Below are 18,614 nucleotides of genomic sequence, written 5' to 3'. Positions count from 1 at the left end.
GAAGTTGTTGGAAGGGATTCTGAGGGACAGGATATACACATATTTGGAAAGAAAAGGACTGATTAGAGATCATCATGGTTTTGTGCATGAGAAATACAGTCTCACTAACTTGGATTGAGTTTTTCGAAGAAATGACAAAAAGGATTGATGCAGATGAGTGGTCCTTGTCTATATGGACTTCAGCAAGGTTTTCAATGAGGTTCCATAGAGTGGAATGGTGAGCAAGGTTAGATCACATGGAATCCAGGGAGACCTAGCTATTTGGAAACAAAACTGGCTTGCAAATATGAGATAGAGGGTGGTCGTGGAGGGATGCTTTTCGGACTGGAAGCCTGTGACCAGCGGTGTGATGCAAGGATCAGTGCTTGGTGCACTGCTTTTTGGCATTCATATACATGATTTGGATGTGCAACGAGGAGGAATGGTTAGTAAGTATGCAGATGATACCAAAATTGGTGGTGTACTACACAGTGAAGAAGGTTATCTGAGCGTACAACGGGACATTGATTAGATGGGCTGAAGAATCACAGAGTAAGTTTGATTTAGATAAACGTTAGGTATTGCATTTTGTTAAGGCAAACCAGGGCATGCCTTAAGTGGCTTACAGGAGAGTCGAGGGGAGTGTTATTGAATAAAGGAGATCTGGAGATGCAGATCTGGAGATGCAGATACATAGCTCCTTGAAAGTGCAGTCTCAGGTAGACAAGGCATTTGGTATGCTTGCCTTTACTGCTCAGTGCATTGAGTTATGGGGGTTGTGATGTCATGCTATGGCTGTACAAGACATGGGTTCAGCAACTTTTTGAATACTGTGTCCAATTCTAGTCCCCCTGCTATAGGAAGGATGTTGTCAAACCTGAAAGGGTTTAGAAAGGAGATACAAGGATTTTGCCAGGGTTGGAGGTTTTGAGCTATAGTGAGGCTGGTACTATTCTTCCTGGAGCACGGGAGACTGAGGGATGACCGTAGAGGTTTATAAAATGATCAAGGACATGGATTGGCTGAATAGCCATGGTCTTCTTCCCAAAATAATGAAGTCCAAAACTAGAGGGCATGGGTTTAAGGTGAGAAGGAAAAAATTTAAAAGGGACCAAGGGGTAACCTTTTCATGCAGAGGGTGATGAGTGTCTGGAATGAGCTGCCAGAGGAAGTAGAGCAGGCTGTCAATTACACTTTAAAGGCATTTGCATGGATGCAATAGGAAGGGTTTTAAAGGGAAATGGGCCAAAGGCAGTTAATGAATGGGGGGAGCGGAGATGTTACAAGGATAGCATGGGAGGTTTGGTCTGGTAGGGATGCTCTTTGGAGGGTTGGTGTGGATTTGGTGGGCTGAGTGGCCTGCTTCAACACTGTAGAGATTCTATAATTTTAAATGGGACTTAAGTTAATGTAAGGTAACTGGTCAGCATAGAAATACAGCCTTTCATCCAACTTGCCCATGCTGTAATTATTTGACTCTCAGTATAAAATCATGAAAATGACTGAATTATTAACCAATTTCACAATCCCACTGCAATACATCTGCTATAGTATAATACATAAGGTCAAGGGCTCCCTGTTATGTCTACAAACACATAGACTGATTTATGAGTTGTTGCCACTATTGCAAAGTAATTTCTTGCTTCCACTGTGATTTATTTCAAAGTCAACAAGTGACTTAATAGCACCCTGGTCAGTTTGATGACACAAGTAGATGTGATGTGCTTGCAATATCTACAGGTCTTTGGGTTGTTCCTTCTATATATACCCTTGAAATGGTTGCACTTTCAATCCTGTAATACACTTTGTACTACGAACTTGTTCCACTTTTGGTGATGGTGCCAATCCAAAAATAACATGTTGCCCATAAAAACGGTTTCGTCGTCTGTCATGGTTTAATCTTTCAGACCAGTTATTTTATCCAATTGCTTTAACTTTGATTTGCCTTGCTGTGGTATTCATATACATAAAATATAACTAATTAGCTTAAATTTCGCCAAGAAAGCAGGCAGTCATAAATTTTCTGACTTTTGAAACTGAGCAACTCTGGCCAATTTATGTCTACTAATTTGTGAGGATATTAGATAGGTTTAACTGAATCTGTTTATGCAGTATTCAGTCAAACAGAATGCTGTGAATTCATGTGAACAAAACAAATTCAGCATTTCTTAATAATTCTTTATAATCAACAGAAACTGGGCCCCATGCAGCTGACAAAGGTCATTTGTGTTCAAAATGAAATCATCATTACATAAAATTCTATGCAGCAGCAACATTTCCATCATCAACGATAAATGAATGCCATGGAGTAGACTTCATTGAAACAACATGTGCATTAACTCAATCAAGGAATGAACTAGGAGAAGTGGAAAATAAATTTCACATGCATTCCTGCAACTCAGAAAACTGACTGAAACTAATTCAGAGACCACTTCAGGAGATTGTATGACTAATGTCTAGCAGGTGCAAGGCCTGTGTCACTCTGTTAGATAATGGAAGGGGCACTGGTAGAGGATGTTACAGTTAACTGTGATAATGGCTGCAGCAGAAGCGATGGCATTCCATGTAACTTTGACAAGGGACAGAAGCTTATGAGAGTGGTGATAACATAGATTTGAAAGACGTGGTCATAAATTTGCAAGTTGTGTCAAGACTTGACAGGAAGGAAAGGCTGAAGATAGGGCATTGGTTTTTTTTGGAATTAGAGGTGTCAACAATTTTCAAGAACAGCACCGATTAGGACAGATTTGCAAGACAGCTGTCAGTATTTGAGCATGGAAATCACATAAAATTAGTTCAAAGGGAACAAAACCAGAACGACTGGAACACAGGAGCTTGAGAACCTGAGTAAGCTATTTGGCCCTTCCAACCTTTTTCATCATTCAAAAGACATGACTGATCTGACTGTGGCCTCATCTCCACTGGGTCTGTTCCTTATACGTAACCCTCAATTCCCCAATTCACTGTCATGGAAAAGGCATTGAAATTGATCATTCAAGAAGTTATAAATAGTTTGGAAAAACTTTAGTAACTGGGAAGAGTCAGCATGGTTTTGCGAAAAGGACATCATGTTGAACAAATTTATTGTAACTCTTTGAAAGAGTCACATGCACTGTGAACAAAGGGGGCCTGTTGAGGTGCGAAATTAAGACACGGTCTCTAAAATTTGCAGATGATGCACTGGTCGGAAAGCATGTTGTGAAGATGAGATAATAAGAATGCAGAGTTGTTTATGCCTGAAACATCAACTCTCCTGCTCTTTGGATACTGCCTGACCTGCTGTGCTTTTCCATAGCCACACTTTTTGAATCTGATCTCCAGCATCTGCAGTCCTCGCTTTCTCATAACAGGGATGCAGAGCAACATACTTTGTGAAGTTCGGAGCACAAATATTTCATGTGAGGCAGTATTACATGGGAAAAATGTTTTCAACAAGTGAAATTGTTCACTATCAGGAACAATAAAACAAATGGAGTCTTAGTTCAATGGAGATCAGTTGTAGACTTCTGAGGAAGTGGGATCCAAGTGCTCCTTTGCAGGAGCCACAAGTTAGTAAGTAGGTTCAGAATGTGATTGTGGCAGCTAATAGAATGCTATTCTTTCTTATGAGAGGAAGTGAACACAAAAGGAATCAACTTAAAGCAAACTTGGATGAATGCTGAAGATGTGAAATGAAAAAGTGCTGGAAAATCTCAGCAGGTCTGTGGAGAGACAATAAATGAGTTGAAACTTATGGCTTTTTTGGCGAAGTGGGAGTTGTGTCGAGCTCTGTGGAGTGATTCTCTGCCTTAGGGCTTCTAATCAGACTTGCTGCATAAATTGCCAATGAGCCCTCATGGCAAAATTATATCTCATTTCCTGCCCTCTAACCATGCCCTGTTCCCACAGGGCAACGAGGTACACAGCTAAGATCTTCCCTAAGACCAGCATTCCTTGTGGTCACACTATCTTCCAAAGCATACTGTACATCTGCAAGAGCTCTGCCTGCTTGACGTTGGGGTGCTCAGTTGTGGAAGGAGCGAGAAGCTGATAGTACATGCTCAGAGTGAGGAGAACTGGGTAGCAGTGCAGGAAGATCAATAATCATCTCCACTTCCTGCCACCTCACACTTACCTATGCCACTGCATCTACTTCCCAACAAAGTAGCTGCTTTGGAAGTAGTTGGTTGCATGCAGCACCTTCCTTCACTTGCTCCCATTGCTTCTCACATTTGCATAATGCTAAACCCACATGCCCAGCACACTGTCTCCTCATTCTCTTGGTAGACCTCAACACGTTTATCCAATATGCACCAGTGCTAAAGGTTGGGCCATCCACTGCGTCTGACTGATTCTGCATCTTCATCATTTCAGGGGAAGCCATCCCATAACAGGTCGAAATGACATAGGGCAGGTGATGTAGCACTGGATATCCACATCCTCAAGCCCTCCAAAAAAAGATTATTTGCCCTAGCAGCAGAAGACATGGGCCACTCCTGCTGGCGTGACTTAGTAACACAGGTCATTCCCCTACAATGATCACATTAACCATGAATACCATAAATAGTTAGTGGCTACAAAGCCTTCTGCCTCTTATGTCTTGTAGAAGCACTCACCACCCAAGGGCCTGGCCCTTTCCCACAGATAAGGCATTCTTGAACCTCCACAAGTGGCCATGTGAAAGGGAGCACAATGAGTTGTGTCCACCAACAGCTCCACAGATGACTCAGGTCACTTTCAGTTGGAGGAATGCCAGAGACGAGGTATCTACTAATCTGCTGGCAGATGATCCTGTGATCCAACGGTTGAGGGACCACATCCAAATGCACAGGGAGAAGGAGCAGGTAGGCATATAGTAGGCACCATACCTCATAGCACAGAATCTGGAATGATACATCCAGTACAGCGACGCACCACCCATTATCGTCCAGATTCACAGTGCTGCCAATCCAGCAAAAATGGACAGGTTGACAACCGTCATAGCGAGACAGGCTGGTCATCTGCAGTAGCCATGCAAAGTCGACAACATTGGCATTCCGTTGTGGCAAGCACTGGTCCTCAGGAGAGGGACAAGGAGCCTAAGACTAATCTGGGTATGGTTCTCATTACAAAGACGCAGGTCAGTGCCACAAAGCACCCAGTTGGAGGAGGGACCAGACACAAATCCTTTTACAGTCTCCACATAGGAGACTGCCAAGGTGGCTGAACTGTCCTGCTCCACCTTGTCGACCCTCCTCTGATTATGGGGGTTCCAGCCAAAGAGAGTCAACTTGCCTCTAGAAAGACAACACTTAATCTGTCAGGTCTGCCCACACACAAATGCCCCCTGAGTTTGTCCAATAAAACCTCCATTAGGTTTGGGACTCCCTCCACCTTATCCGCAGAGCAGGGAACCTCTGTGTGTTGCAGCAGAATACAGAGGAGGGGATAACTAAATCACATTTATGGTCAACACCTGGGAAACTCAAGGAGATAGTTTTTGCAGCGTATGCTGTGATACATAGATTTTGTTCAGCATACAATGGACAGTTGGTTTTTCAATATCATGTTGAAAGTTTGGTTTTCATAAATGTTAGTTCAGTGGTTATTATATTTCAGAAACAGTTTCGCTGTTCATGCTGTTGCTATCTTGTATCTGTTTTACCTGCCAAAACATGATGTGCTCTGCAGTATTATTGCTTGGCAATGTTCCCTCAAAGTTCCACACACGTGATCAGCGTGCTGATGTTGACGTTCCAAGTTTGCTGCTGTGCAAGGTAGACAACTCCCTCAAGACTTACAAATATATTTGGCACTAATACGGAGGTCATGTGGTATAGGTGCTGGACTGACATGTCATACTGACGTAAAGAAAGGTGCACACATCCTTGACTGAGGACTGTGCACACAAAGCACTGCAGGTCAAGGCAAGTGATTCTTGCTGAAGGCATGATGATAGGCACGAGGTGAATGCACACGAAGCTAGCACTGGAGTAGCTCCGACAGGTTCCCTGGTCCAAGCCATACACTAAGTTCATTCTCATGTGGGACATGGACCAACTGCTGGTTGCTCAATGCAGTGAGACAAGTGTGATTTTGCACAGTGCACGGCCAGTACATTGGAGAGTGCTGGGTTGGTGGCAATGACGAACCAAAGTAGAGTGCCAATGTCCAACAGTATGTGCAGATAATACTGCTGGATTAAAGCCTACTTTGCAGTTTGTCTGTGGGCATGATGGAGGTCTTTTGGAGAAAGTGGCAACTTGAATACACCAAGAACATGTGAAGTCAAGCTTTCCTAACAGCTAGTTGGAAAGCTGAGCTTGACAATCTGTGAGGAGTTCAGCTGTGAACGTGTAATATTAAAAAAAAATCAATTAAGAATAATAATCAACATTTTGCTGATTAACAATAATTCTGCCAGGACAATTAAGAAAAAAACAAGGTGTGGAGAGGTGACCTTGATATCAAGATTGGCCTTGCTGAACACCTTGCCCAATTCTACCACACATTTTGCCATAGTCCATGCCACTCAGAGCTTGGTAAGATTCCATTCATTGTTTCCAATCCAAAACAGAAGTCATATTTGACTTGAAACCTTAACTCTGTTTCTTTCTCCACACATGTTGCCAAACAGGCTAAGTTTCTGTAGCATTTTACTTTCACTATGTAAGTAAGGACCTGATGTTTTAGTTATGTAGGGCATTAGTGAGACCACACGGAATTGTTTGTTTTAAGTTTTTGTCTCTTTATTTATGGAAAGGTGCAAATGATTGGGAGGCAATTTAAAACAGGGTTACGAGATTGATATTTGGAGTAAATGCGTTGTCTTGGGGAGAAAAATTGGTCAGGTTCAATTTGTTTCCACTGAAGTTCAGAAGAACAAGAGGTCCAAAATGGTCTTGACAAGATGGATGTCGAAAGGAGGTTTCCTCTTGTTGCTCAGTCTAGAACTCGGAAATATTATTTTAAAATTTAGGAAAGAGAGACTAAGGGAACACTTGTTTTTCCCTCCCTAAAATGCTGTCTGACTTTGTCTTCCTCAGAAGATGGTGGAAGCAGATCACGGATTTTTTTTTTGTTTGGGCAAAGGTACAGTGACTTACAAAAATCTAAAGCTTTCAGGGTAGATGGAAATGTGGAATTCAGAACAAACCATCTCTGATCTTATTGAATGGTTGAACAGATTTGAAGGACTGATAGTCAATAACTAATTCCTGAATTTTAAAAAGCTACCACATGACAGACCTCAAACTGTGACACTGTAAATTTTTTTCAGAATGTTCTTACCTTGCCATTGGTTTCTTGCAATACAATGTTCTCAGGTTTGAGATCTCTATGGATAATTCGGTTATCATGTAAATACTGGATTCCAGAACCTGAATTATAGCAGACGTAAAACAGTTAACAAAAGCAGAGTCGTTCCAAATATGAAATAAAAGCTTGCATTTTGATAGCATCAATAATTAGTCATTAGAAGTGAAAAGTGGAATTTAAGGAAACCGCTTTGAGGGGCGGAATAAAAGCATTAAATAGAATTTGGTGTAAAGGAGAACAATGCTTGTCAGAAGTCAGTTAAATGATGTCTGAAAATAGGGGCTTAAAACACTGCAAAATGAGGAGAAAATAGACTGACAAAAGACATTCAACATTAAGGGGAAATGAGAAACTACATCAGAAGTTGTGAAAGAATGAAAAAAAAAGGTTTACAAGAGGAAATAAAAGACAAGGATTATGTATAAAACAAGTACAAAAGTAATACAAAAAAAACCTCAAAGATCAGAATTAACTTCTTAATTTACATGACCATTACAATGTAATCTTTTTGCCAGGCCAAACCACTGTTTTCACATTTACATTGAGTTCTATATACACACTGATAATCGTAGTGTCATTGGCATGTGGTTGAAATTTAACAATAATGTATTAATGCCAATTACCATGGTTCCTCAGCCTTAACAAGCTCCCCAGCACGGAGTTTAATTCTAAAAAAAAATTAAGATACCCTGACACTTATGCCCACTTACAATATCATTAAAATTTAATGCTGCAAGAGACATGAATGTTAAAATGTACAAAGGTCCTCAGCATATCAGTAAACAAAGCACAAACAGCACTAACATGGATCAATCATCAACAAAGCTATAGAAGTATCGTCAATCAGAGGTCAGACTTCAGCTCTGATGAAGAGTCATCTCGAATCGTAAAGTTAGCTTGCTATCTCTCCACAGATGCTGCCTGGCCTGTTGTGATCTCCAAGATTTGTTGTTTTCAGTACAGATTCTAGCATCTGCAGTAATTGGCTCCTATCATCTGTCTGGTTTGGTTTTTGGGAGATTAGTTAAGACATTTTGAGAGATGAGCCCAAACCGAATATACTTTAAACTCTATTTTCTTCAAGAAAACCTAAAAGAGTCTTGTCTTCATGCATTACTTAATTAAAGAAATGAATGAAAAGAAAGAATTCCTCAACAGAATGCAACACCTGCAAGTACAAGGTGAATATCTTTACATCACAGTACAACAACATGCTGCAACATCACCAAGACTGATGCATGATACTGCTGATAACCAGAATCCTTTTTCCCCTTGATCATAAATAACCTTGTTTGTTCAAATTGGCCTTCTTGCATTTGTCCAGATGAATGCAAAGTCAAAAGCTTGGGCAACATTATCTCTTTTCAGCAACATTTTAAGCTCTATACTGCCAAGCAACTATTTATGTGTAGGTACAATTTTTAAAATATTTAAAATTTTCAAACATCTTTGTGTAAGAATGTTTATTAATATTACAAGGAATTTTAACAGAACCATACCACTTTATTAACGATAAATTAATATTCAATTTATTTGCAAGACGTGGATGAGAAAGCATGCCAGGAAGTGTGACAAAAATTGGATGATGCACTTCACAGTCAAAAATGTTAACAATAGCAAACATATTAAAATTTACATACCAACATCTTGTAAAATGCTAAGTACTTGACTCTCTTTAAGTCCACAGCAATTCTCAGGCTTATTTAACACCTTGAAAGAAAACACAATCAGCACACTAATAGGAAAAGGCATTAAAAAGAAACTAGATCTGTTGCACATTTATCCTGCAATAATACAATATAAAACCAACTGAGAAAATGAGCCAATAATATTAAAAATGACCTAAAAATTCAGATAAAATGGAAAATACCAACTTGTGGATGCAGAGAATAAAATCACCTAAATGCAAAATAAAAGCTTTTGTTAGAATCCTCAAACAAAAATGCTATAAAGCAGAACAGTATGAGTTTTTGAAAAATCATTGTTTCCAACTAAACAAATGCTTGGGACAATGGCTCCCTGGTGCGTTCTCCTTAACGAGAGTCCACATTCACCCATCATCTTTTTAACATGCAGGATAAATTGATGTTCTGTTACAAATTTGGTATTCTTGCAATTCTCTTATGAGTGTAAAAAAGGTTTAACAGCATGTCTCTTTTTGCAGCAAGACACAAGATAATCACCAAGTTCATTTTTGTTTTGACATATGTGGCAATCCCATCTAGCAACGTTCTATTAGTGCTCAATATAACTAAGTAGCATTAGCAGTAAATAGACCCGCTCTCAAATTCAACATGGCACTCACTCACGTCAGAATAAACGTTTACCTTACGTAAGTCACCTCCAGTACAGTATTCCATCACAAGAAGAGGGACATCATTAAATGCAATATCCTGCATTTCTTCTGGAACTTCACATGCCGTTACAACATTTGAGTTGTTTAACCTTGTTTTGAAAAGGAGAGAAAGGAAGACACGTGGATGATCCATTGTTCTCTCAAATAGCTGTACTGGCATGTTAAAAGCACTACACATTGAAAAATTCAAAATGGCTTGAATCAGAAAAGATATGACAAGATTAGCATTCAATTCCAATATTTAGAATATTCTGTAATCACAATAAACAAAACAGTTGCTATCCATTCAAAACATGGGATTCTCTTGTTCTCCCTTACTGCGCCATCTTATTTTCCTTGAATGATTCCAGGATTTTCACATCTCATCATCTACTTAGTTCATCGCTGCAAATATGCTCGTGTTTTTTTTTAAAAATCAAAACTTTCCTCAACATCAGTACTGGATTGACTTCAGCTTTATGTTTATGCAGCAGTCATAAAATCCGCTGAAAATTACAGTTAGACTTTAGCGGAATCCAATTGTTAACTATTTTATACAATTCTGTAAGTTCATGTCTCAAGTTCTCCCCTTACAATTCTACAAGTTCATGAATCTCCTGGATTTCTCCAATCCTATGATGCAGCCATCTTGGAGTTTCTAAGATTCCCTGCTGTCTTCGTGACCATAATTGGACAGAATTACTTAACGTCGAATGCCCCTCCCAATTTGAAGATATTTGCACGTTGAATCAAAAATCCTACATGAAATTTTCTCAAAAAACCTTCACTAAAGCTTGATCTGCTGTACATTTTTCTACCATATACAAACACTACAAATCAGAAATATTTTTCACTGTGATCAAAAATATCTCAATCTTTTTGAAAGATTTGAACACATTACTGATTAACTTCTTAAACTTGCACTCACTTTTTCATTATTTGAATTTCATGGCACCACCTTTCTTTGTTTCTTGTGCTCAACTCCAAACGACAGGCTTTAACTGCAATTCTTTCTCCAGTGTTCTGGAACAGAAATTCAAATTTCAAGATTTAGTTTGAAGTTTACATAAATTATGTAAAGTCATAACAACTCAAATTTTGTAACAGAATAGAATATTTGTATTATGTAGCCTTTTGAAATTAATTCAATTATTTCTGACAAAAGCTAATTGACGCAAACATCAATTCTTTTTCTTTCCACAAAAACCTGCCAGACCCAAAGTATTTCTAGCATCTGAAATTTCTTTATTTCAATTAGTATTTGGTTTATTCTTGACCTGAACCCTTGCAAACTGCACTTTCCCAAATTACCTTTTATTATGATTTGGAGATGCCGGTGTTGGACTGGGGTGTACAAAGTTAAAAATCACACAACACCAGGTTATAGTCCAACAGGTTTAATTGGAAGCACACTAGCTTTCGGAGCTATGCTCCTTCATCAGGTGATTTAACTTTGTACCCTTTATTAATATTCTTGGCAGTAAGAGGACATAAGGCATTCAAATAGAATGGAACACTTATTCCTCAAAAAGAATGAACACTTATTACTCAAAAAGAAGCTTTACAAGTCAAAATGTAGATAAGAAAGAATTCACTTGTTCAAAAGGGACAATTCAAGATTTAATCCAAATCTGTGTCAGTTCCCAATAGATCAAATTTTGCATCTATAAAACAGCCAGAATGTTTTATGGCAATCACTTAATTAAAAAAAGGTACTTGAAAAGGAATTTGAATCTCAAAGCATATAGCAACACCTAACATTTATAAATATGGCTTTAACAGCATAAAACATTCCAAAACACTTCTCTGGAACAGAAAGATTTGCCAAACTGGCTGCCACATTAAGTGATATTATAACAGGCAAATATGTTTGGTTCAAGAGGTTAAAGGAAGGGGGAGAAAAATACTGAGTGATTTCATGAGGGAATTCCAGACTTTAGGGCCAAGGCAGCTGAAGCCATGCTGCCAGCAGTGGAGGATTTAAAAAAATAGGATGTACTGCACGAAATTAAAGACAACAATGCACACCTATACCCCACCTCTTGTCGAGGCAAGTGAATAAGACAGTTGACAGAAATAGAAGTTAACAAACTGATGTGAAACCAAAGGAGACAGGAGGAGTGATTAAAATCTTGGTGAAAGAATTAAGCTTTGAGAAGGATTTTTAAAAAATTAAGCAAAGAGGCTCAGTAAGGGAATTCTGGAGTTCAGTGTCTCCAAAGCTGAAGGCATGACTGCCAATAGCAGGGCCAAAGTCTTGCAGAGAAAAAGCTTGAGTTGAGGAAATGTAGTGATGGAAGAAAAATGTTCAAGAGCTACAGAAGGTGAGAGAGATGGAAAGGGCTAAAGATAAAAGGATTTGAACAGAAAGAAAGATAATAAATTGAAGGTACAAAGTCATAAGTCAGCAAACACATGGGTGCTGAGTGAAGGGAACCAGGTGCAGACTTTAAGACCATAAGACATAGGAGTGGAAGTAAGGCCATTCGGCCCATCGAGTCCACTCCGCCATTCAATCATGGCTGATGCGCATTTCAGCTCCACTTACCAGCGTTCTCCGCGTAGCCCTTAATTCCTCTAGACAACAAGAATCTATCAATCTCGGCCTTGAAGACATTTAGCGTCCCGGCTTCTACTGCACTCCGTGGCAATGAATTCCACAGGCCCACCACTCTCTGGCTGAAGAAATGTCTCCGCATTTCTGTTCTGAAATGACCCCCTCTAATTCTAAGGCTGTGTCCACGGGTCCTAGTCTCCTCGTCTAACAGGAACAATTTCCTAGCATCCACCTTTTCAAAGCCATGTATTATTTTGTACGTCTCTATTAAGTCTCCCCTTAATCTTCTAAACTCCAACAAATACAATCCCAGTATCCTCAGCCGTTCCTCATATGCTAGACCGGACATTACAGGGATCATCCATGTGAATCTCCGCTGGACACGTTCCAGTGCCAGTATGTCCTTCCTGAGGTGTGGGGACCAAAACTGGACACAGTACTCCAAATGGGGCCTAACCAGAGCTTTATAAAGTCTTAGTAGTACATCTCTGCTTTTATATTCCAACCCTCTTGAGATAAGAGACAACATTGCATTCGCTTTCTTAATCACGGACTCAACCTGCATGTTTACCTTTAGAGAATCCTCGACTAGCACTCCCAGATCCCTTTGTGCTTTGGCTTTATTAATTTTCTCACCATTTAGAAAGTAGTCCATGCTTTTATTCTTTTTGCCAAAGTGCAAGACCTCGCACTTGCTCACGTTAAATTCCATCAGCCATTTCCTGGACCACTCTCCCAACCTATCTAGATCCTTCTGTAGCCTCCCCACTTCCTCAGTACTACCTGCCTGTCCACCTAACTTCGTATCATCGGCAAACTTCGCTAGAATGCCCGCAGTTCCCTTATCAAAGGCCTTTTGAAAGTCTAGATCGACCACATCCACTGGGTTTCCCTGGTCTAACCTACTTGTTACCTCTTCAAAAAATTCCAACAGGTTTGTCAGGCATGACCTCCCTTTACTAAATCCATGTTGACTTATTCTAATCAGACTCTGCTCTTCCAAGAATTTAGAAACCTCATCCTTAATGATGGATTCTAGAATTTTACCAACAACCGAGGTTAAACTGATTGGCTTATAATTTTCCATCTTTTGCCTTGATCCTTTCTTGAACAAGGGGGTTACAACAGCCATCTTCCAATCATCCGGGACCTTTCCTGACTCCAGTGACTCTTGAAAGATCTCAACCAATGCCTCTGCTATTTCCTCAGCCACCTCTCTCAGAACTCTAGGGTGTATCCCATCGGGGCCAGGAGATTTATCAATTTTAAGTCTTTTTAACTTTTCTAGCACTCTCTCTTTCGTAATGGCAACCATACTCAACTCAGCCCCGTGACACCCTTTAAGTTTTGGGATATTACTCATGTCTTCCACTGTGAAAACTGACGCAAAGTACTTGTTAAGTTCTCCTGCTATTTCCTTATCTCCCATCACTAGGCTTCCTGCATCAGTTTGAAGTGGCCCAATGTCTACTTTTGCCTGTCGTTTGTTTCTTATGTACTGAAAGAAACTTTTACTATTATTTCTAATATTGCTGGCTAGCCTACCTTCATATTTGATCCTCTCATTTCTTATTACACTCTTTGTTATCCTCTGTTTGCTTTTGTATCCTTCCCAATCTTCTGATTTCCCACTGTTCTTAGCCACTTTATAGGATCTCTCTTTTTCTTTAATACATTTCCTGACTTCCTTTGTCAGCCAAGGTTGTCTAATCCCTCCCCGGTTAATCTTTCTTTTTTTCTTGGGAATGAACCTCTGTACAGTGTCCTCAATTATACCTACAAACTCCTGCCATTTTTGCTCTACTGTCTTCCCGGTTAGCCTCTGCTTCCAGTCTATTTTAGTCAGTTCCTCTCTCATGCCCTCATAATTACCTTTATTCAACTGTAACACCATTACATCCAATTTTGCCTTCTCCCTTTCAAACTCCAGACTGAACTCTACCATATTATGGTCGCTACTTCCTAAGGGTTCCCTTACTTTAAGATCTTTTATAGAGTCTGGTTCATTGCAAAGCACTAGGTCCAGAATAGCCTGCTCTCTTGTGGGCTCCATGACAAGCTGTTCCAAAAAGCCATCCTGTAAGCATTCCATGAATTCCCTTTCTTTAGATCCACTAGCAACATTATTTACCCAGTCCACCTGCATATTGAAGTCTCCCATGATCAATGTAACCTTGCCTTTCTGACATGCCTTCTCTATTTCCCGGTACATGTTGCGTCCCTGGTCCTGACCACTGTTAGGAGGTCTGTACACAACTCCGATTATGTTTTTTTTGCCTTTGTGGTTCCTCAATTCCACCCACACAGACTCCACATCATCCGACGCTATGTCATTCAATACCATAGATTTAATTTTGTTCTTAACTAACAAGGCAACCCCACCCCCTCTGCCCACCTCTCTGTCTTTTCGATAAGTTGAAAAACCATGGAGGTTTAACTGCCAGTCCTGACCCCCCTGTAACCAAGTCTCTGTGATGCCTACTATATCATAATCATTCACTATTATCTGTGCCATTAGTTCATCGTGCCATTAGTTCATTTGATATGGGCAAAAGTTTTATCAGCCAAAACTTCAAGTGACTGCAGGTTAAGAGGGTGGCCATGAAAGCCTCGTAGTTGAGTCTGAAGATGAGACAAGCTTGACTGAGAATGTCCACTGCAGATAAAAAACAGAAAAGATGTGCAAACAGCTGGGTTCAGAATTTAGAATTCCTTTCGGGATGTAATAAGTTCAGGAATCTAAGGTCAAACTTCGTATCATTCCCAGCACCAAGACTATTCATACTTTTTCTAGTGTTTCTTGGCCCAATTGCCATTGAAATTTTCATCCACACAACTCTAACTTGTGGACAGAATTTCTCCCGCATCTGACCTCTCAGAACTTTAACTTATTCAAAAGTCTGCTCTTTGTCCCACTAATCAATCATAACTCCTGATTACTTGCCTTCTAGAAGCATGAAAATTGACATCCTTGACCTTGACATGAGAATCATTAATGACCTTACCCCAGTTCATATTAAACCTCCTCCAGTCCTCCGACACCATTCAGTCTTCTAGCTCTGGTCTTCGTGTATTCCTTTCACAACTGACTTTGTTAAACTATTTTTGAGAGAATCTGCTACTTCACTTCAACTTCCTCCATAAACTCACACCACCCTTCCACTTCTTTTGAAATTTTAGCAAAATATTTTTGGTCGTATTGTTGACCAAATCTCAGACACCTTGACTAATATGTATGACTTAATGTTCCTTCTCCATTTGTTTTAAATTATTTTCTTTGTTCAGTTTTCTCCTTTTCGCCATAAAATTGTGCGTTATATTCCAGGATGGTTCCATGACAAAAAACAAATTGGAGACATAAACCTAACTTCATTTATGCACTCAACCAAATTAATTAGGTACAAGTGGAATTTAACATTTAAACTAACAAAAAAAAAATCAATTTGTCAAACTGTCGCTATTAGTGTCTATCCAAAACAAACCTAAGTTTCCTATATAGCTGCCACAGAACACAAATATTTGTGGAGTATACATAAGAATAATGCAAGTCAGACAATATGATGGTTTAGTTTTTTTTAATATCAGGGTAAACATAATAAATCTTGAAGAATCCAGTCTGCCTCCCCAAAGCTGGAAATGATTCAATTACATCATCATCACAAGAACAGGAATGATCGACTCGTCACTTTTGTTCATAAATATTCAGAATGATTCTATGGCAGCCGGAAGTAAGCTTTCCACCCATTTAATCGCAGCGTGTGATTCAACAAGATTCACACAGCAGCTGCGACCCACACATATCCAGTGTAATGGATCAAATTCCTAAGCTTCCCTGGAACAGTTTGCAAGTTCAAAGAAATGTCACCTTAGTTGGCTTGTTTTATTCATTTTTATCCCAATCAAGTGGGAGTCAAAAATCAGAGATTATTCAACTTCATCAAGTTGGTGAATAATAAGCCATAACAATAGCAAGCAAGATAAAACAAAAATGTTGGACAAACTCAGGAGGTCAGGGCAGCATCTGTGCAAAGAGAAGCAGGTAAAGCTTCAAATTTGAAAGACTCTCCTTCATTAACTTGCTTAAAAACAAAACACTTTGTTCACTTTTCAGAAAGGCTTGATAGATTTCAGAATATGTTTCTCACTATGTGCAGTATTTACCTTATGTTCGTACATATAAACATGTCCAAATCCTCCCGTTCCGAGGCGCTCCTTTAGATCCCAGGGTCCACATGTCTGAACCTGTTTAAAAGGTGGTTTTTCCATTCTTGAAAAAGACCTGTTTATAGTAATTGCAAAAGTATTCCAAATTAAGGTAAGGAATGTCCAGAAAATTAACTGCAGATTGAAATATTGGAAAGTACAGACAATTAGTTCATATTTGAAAAGGACAGGAATAAAAATAGAGAATACCAGAGAAATTTAACAAGTCTGGCAGTTCCTGTGGAGAGAGAAGCAAAGTCAACATTGAGTCCAATGTGACTCTTCTGCAGAAGAATTCAGTTCTGAAATATTCATTCTGATTGTGTGTGTGTCTCTCTCTCCAGAGATACTTCCAGACCTGCTGAGTTTCTTGTGCATTTTCTCTTATTTATGATTTCTAGCATCTGTAGTATTTTATTTCGAAAAGACTAATAAGATATAGTTTATTTAAACTATGTCTTTACATCAAGGTTCCTTTATCAAGGCAATGTGAGTCAAAGACATAAGAATGGCTGTGTCAATTTAACTGAAGAGCCATGAGGAAGTTAGCATCGTGATGAAGGACAAAATAAAAATGATAGTCAGCAAAACAATCACCCATACACATTACTCATCTCACCAACATACAGGCTGTTCTATTCCAAGAAACAATAGTGCCAATTCATCAAATTCACCAAGGTGAACCGGTATTTGAAGTCCCAAGTAATACATGGGCATGAAAAAGCATTGTGACCAAGTGTTCAGCCCTAAAAATGTTAACTCATGACTTACTGGAAGGGCACAATATCTTAAACCTCTGAGCAATATGTAAAGTTAACTAGCTCATGCTATGTTGTAGGTGAAGTTAACTGGTTCATGCTATATTGTAGCAACATAGGTGGTATTAAACACTAAAGGATGGTACCATCCAGCCAATAAGATGATCTGCCAATAACTCGTATTAATAGTGTGATAAATGAATTTCAGTGCTCATATGATTTGAAGTATAAAGGCCATGCATCCCAAACATTGACAATCAAATCGAACAGCATGTTCCTTCACGTGTTCACAACAAGCAAAGGTACTGATCATACCCAAATCAGCCCAAGTTTGCAGAACTCACAAGTGTCCAATATTAGATGTGTTTTAGCAATTGGACAGCATTTGCTGGAGGAATTATGCTGACAATCAATTTAGGATTGCCAATCAGGCTCAGATGTAATGTGTATTGTATCGTCACATGTATTGGAAGCTCCTTATTATTAGTATAAAGTGTTCTATTCTTTCCAGACCAAAAGAACATGTACATGCAAAGTGTCTTTAAACTCAACAAAATTGCTGACAGTCATTGGCTGTTTCATTTCTCAGGTCAATGCTCTGATCCAACTCAACCTGCCTGGTTTGAATTTTAATAAAGCCTGGCTACTATCTGTCAATCAGCATTAATAGGCTCATTTACCCACAGCAAGGCCTCGACCAGAGTCCACTTGCCAACCAACTCTCATTTCGCATGAAATGTCAACTAGTACTGTTGCTTATGGTTCTGATGAGTATAAAAAGGCAGGCTTCGGCAAAATGTCTTTTCTATTGCAATACTCAGGATTTTCTAATGGATACTGTCTAATTATTCATTTTCAGCATTGCTACTACAGGTAGACTTATTTTAAATAAATAACTTGCCTTTGAATACAGCCATTCTAATCATGCATGGAATGAAACAGCTCCTACTGGTGTATATGTTTCAGACAAAGCAATGAAATAAATGTCCTAACTACTGGATTCAGGTTCAGATTTCTGAACATCTAAATTTATCCTCCAGTAATACATTGCACTGCAAATCCTTTATTGAATTTATGATTTTTCTGCTTGCACCCTGAAATAGTGTTATTTTGACAATAAATGAATCTTCATCTTAATGTTCAAGTGATAAATTTTGTACACACAATGTTTCTGAATCACTATTCATTGTAATAACATTCATAGAGTGTGTAAATCATGCATACTCAACCAATTGACAACTTTTGTTTCCTATTGCACATGTTTTCATTAGTTCAACTAAGGCCCTTGCTCAAGCACACATATAGATCACATGACCCTGAAGAAAAAGTAGATCCTCATTGCTTCCCGGCTAATAACCTCAAGTCAACTCCAATTGAGAAGTTAGAGAGACTTTAGAAGTGCAAATTAGTTTCCACTATGGCAGAGCAATCGACTGTATAGCATAGTAAGTGTCTCATGATGTCCTGAGGACAAAACATTTTGGTATGATTCTGCTGAAAGAAAAGA

At 39.2% G+C, this 18,614-nt stretch overlaps 1 protein-coding gene across 9 annotated transcripts in view; it reads right to left on the bottom strand.

Annotated features, from left to right (window-relative positions):
- LOC140484679 (inhibitor of nuclear factor kappa-B kinase subunit alpha-like) overlaps nt 1–18,614 on the bottom strand; it is a 165,475-nt gene that overhangs the window by 55,470 nt on the left and 91,391 nt on the right. For all 9 annotated transcript variants that reach the window (XM_072583279.1, XM_072583283.1, XM_072583284.1 and 6 more), the window contains 5 exons: nt 16,308–16,425; nt 10,518–10,612; nt 9,582–9,699; nt 8,895–8,964; nt 7,228–7,316 (listed from right to left, as the gene is read on the bottom strand). In XM_072583279.1, coding sequence (XP_072439380.1) covers nt 7,228–7,316; nt 8,895–8,964; nt 9,582–9,699; nt 10,518–10,612; nt 16,308–16,412 — 477 coding nt within the window. In that variant the 5' untranslated portion in view covers nt 16,413–16,425. The remainder of the gene's footprint in view (nt 1–7,227; nt 7,317–8,894; nt 8,965–9,581; nt 9,700–10,517; nt 10,613–16,307; nt 16,426–18,614) is intronic.

This window comes from Chiloscyllium punctatum, chromosome 13 (assembly GCF_047496795.1).
Source record: "Chiloscyllium punctatum isolate Juve2018m chromosome 13, sChiPun1.3, whole genome shotgun sequence".
NCBI classification, from domain to species: Eukaryota; Metazoa; Chordata; class Chondrichthyes; order Orectolobiformes; family Hemiscylliidae; genus Chiloscyllium; species Chiloscyllium punctatum.
The sequence above is the reverse complement of the archived record's forward strand: the minus strand, read 5'-3'. Positions and strand labels throughout refer to the sequence as shown.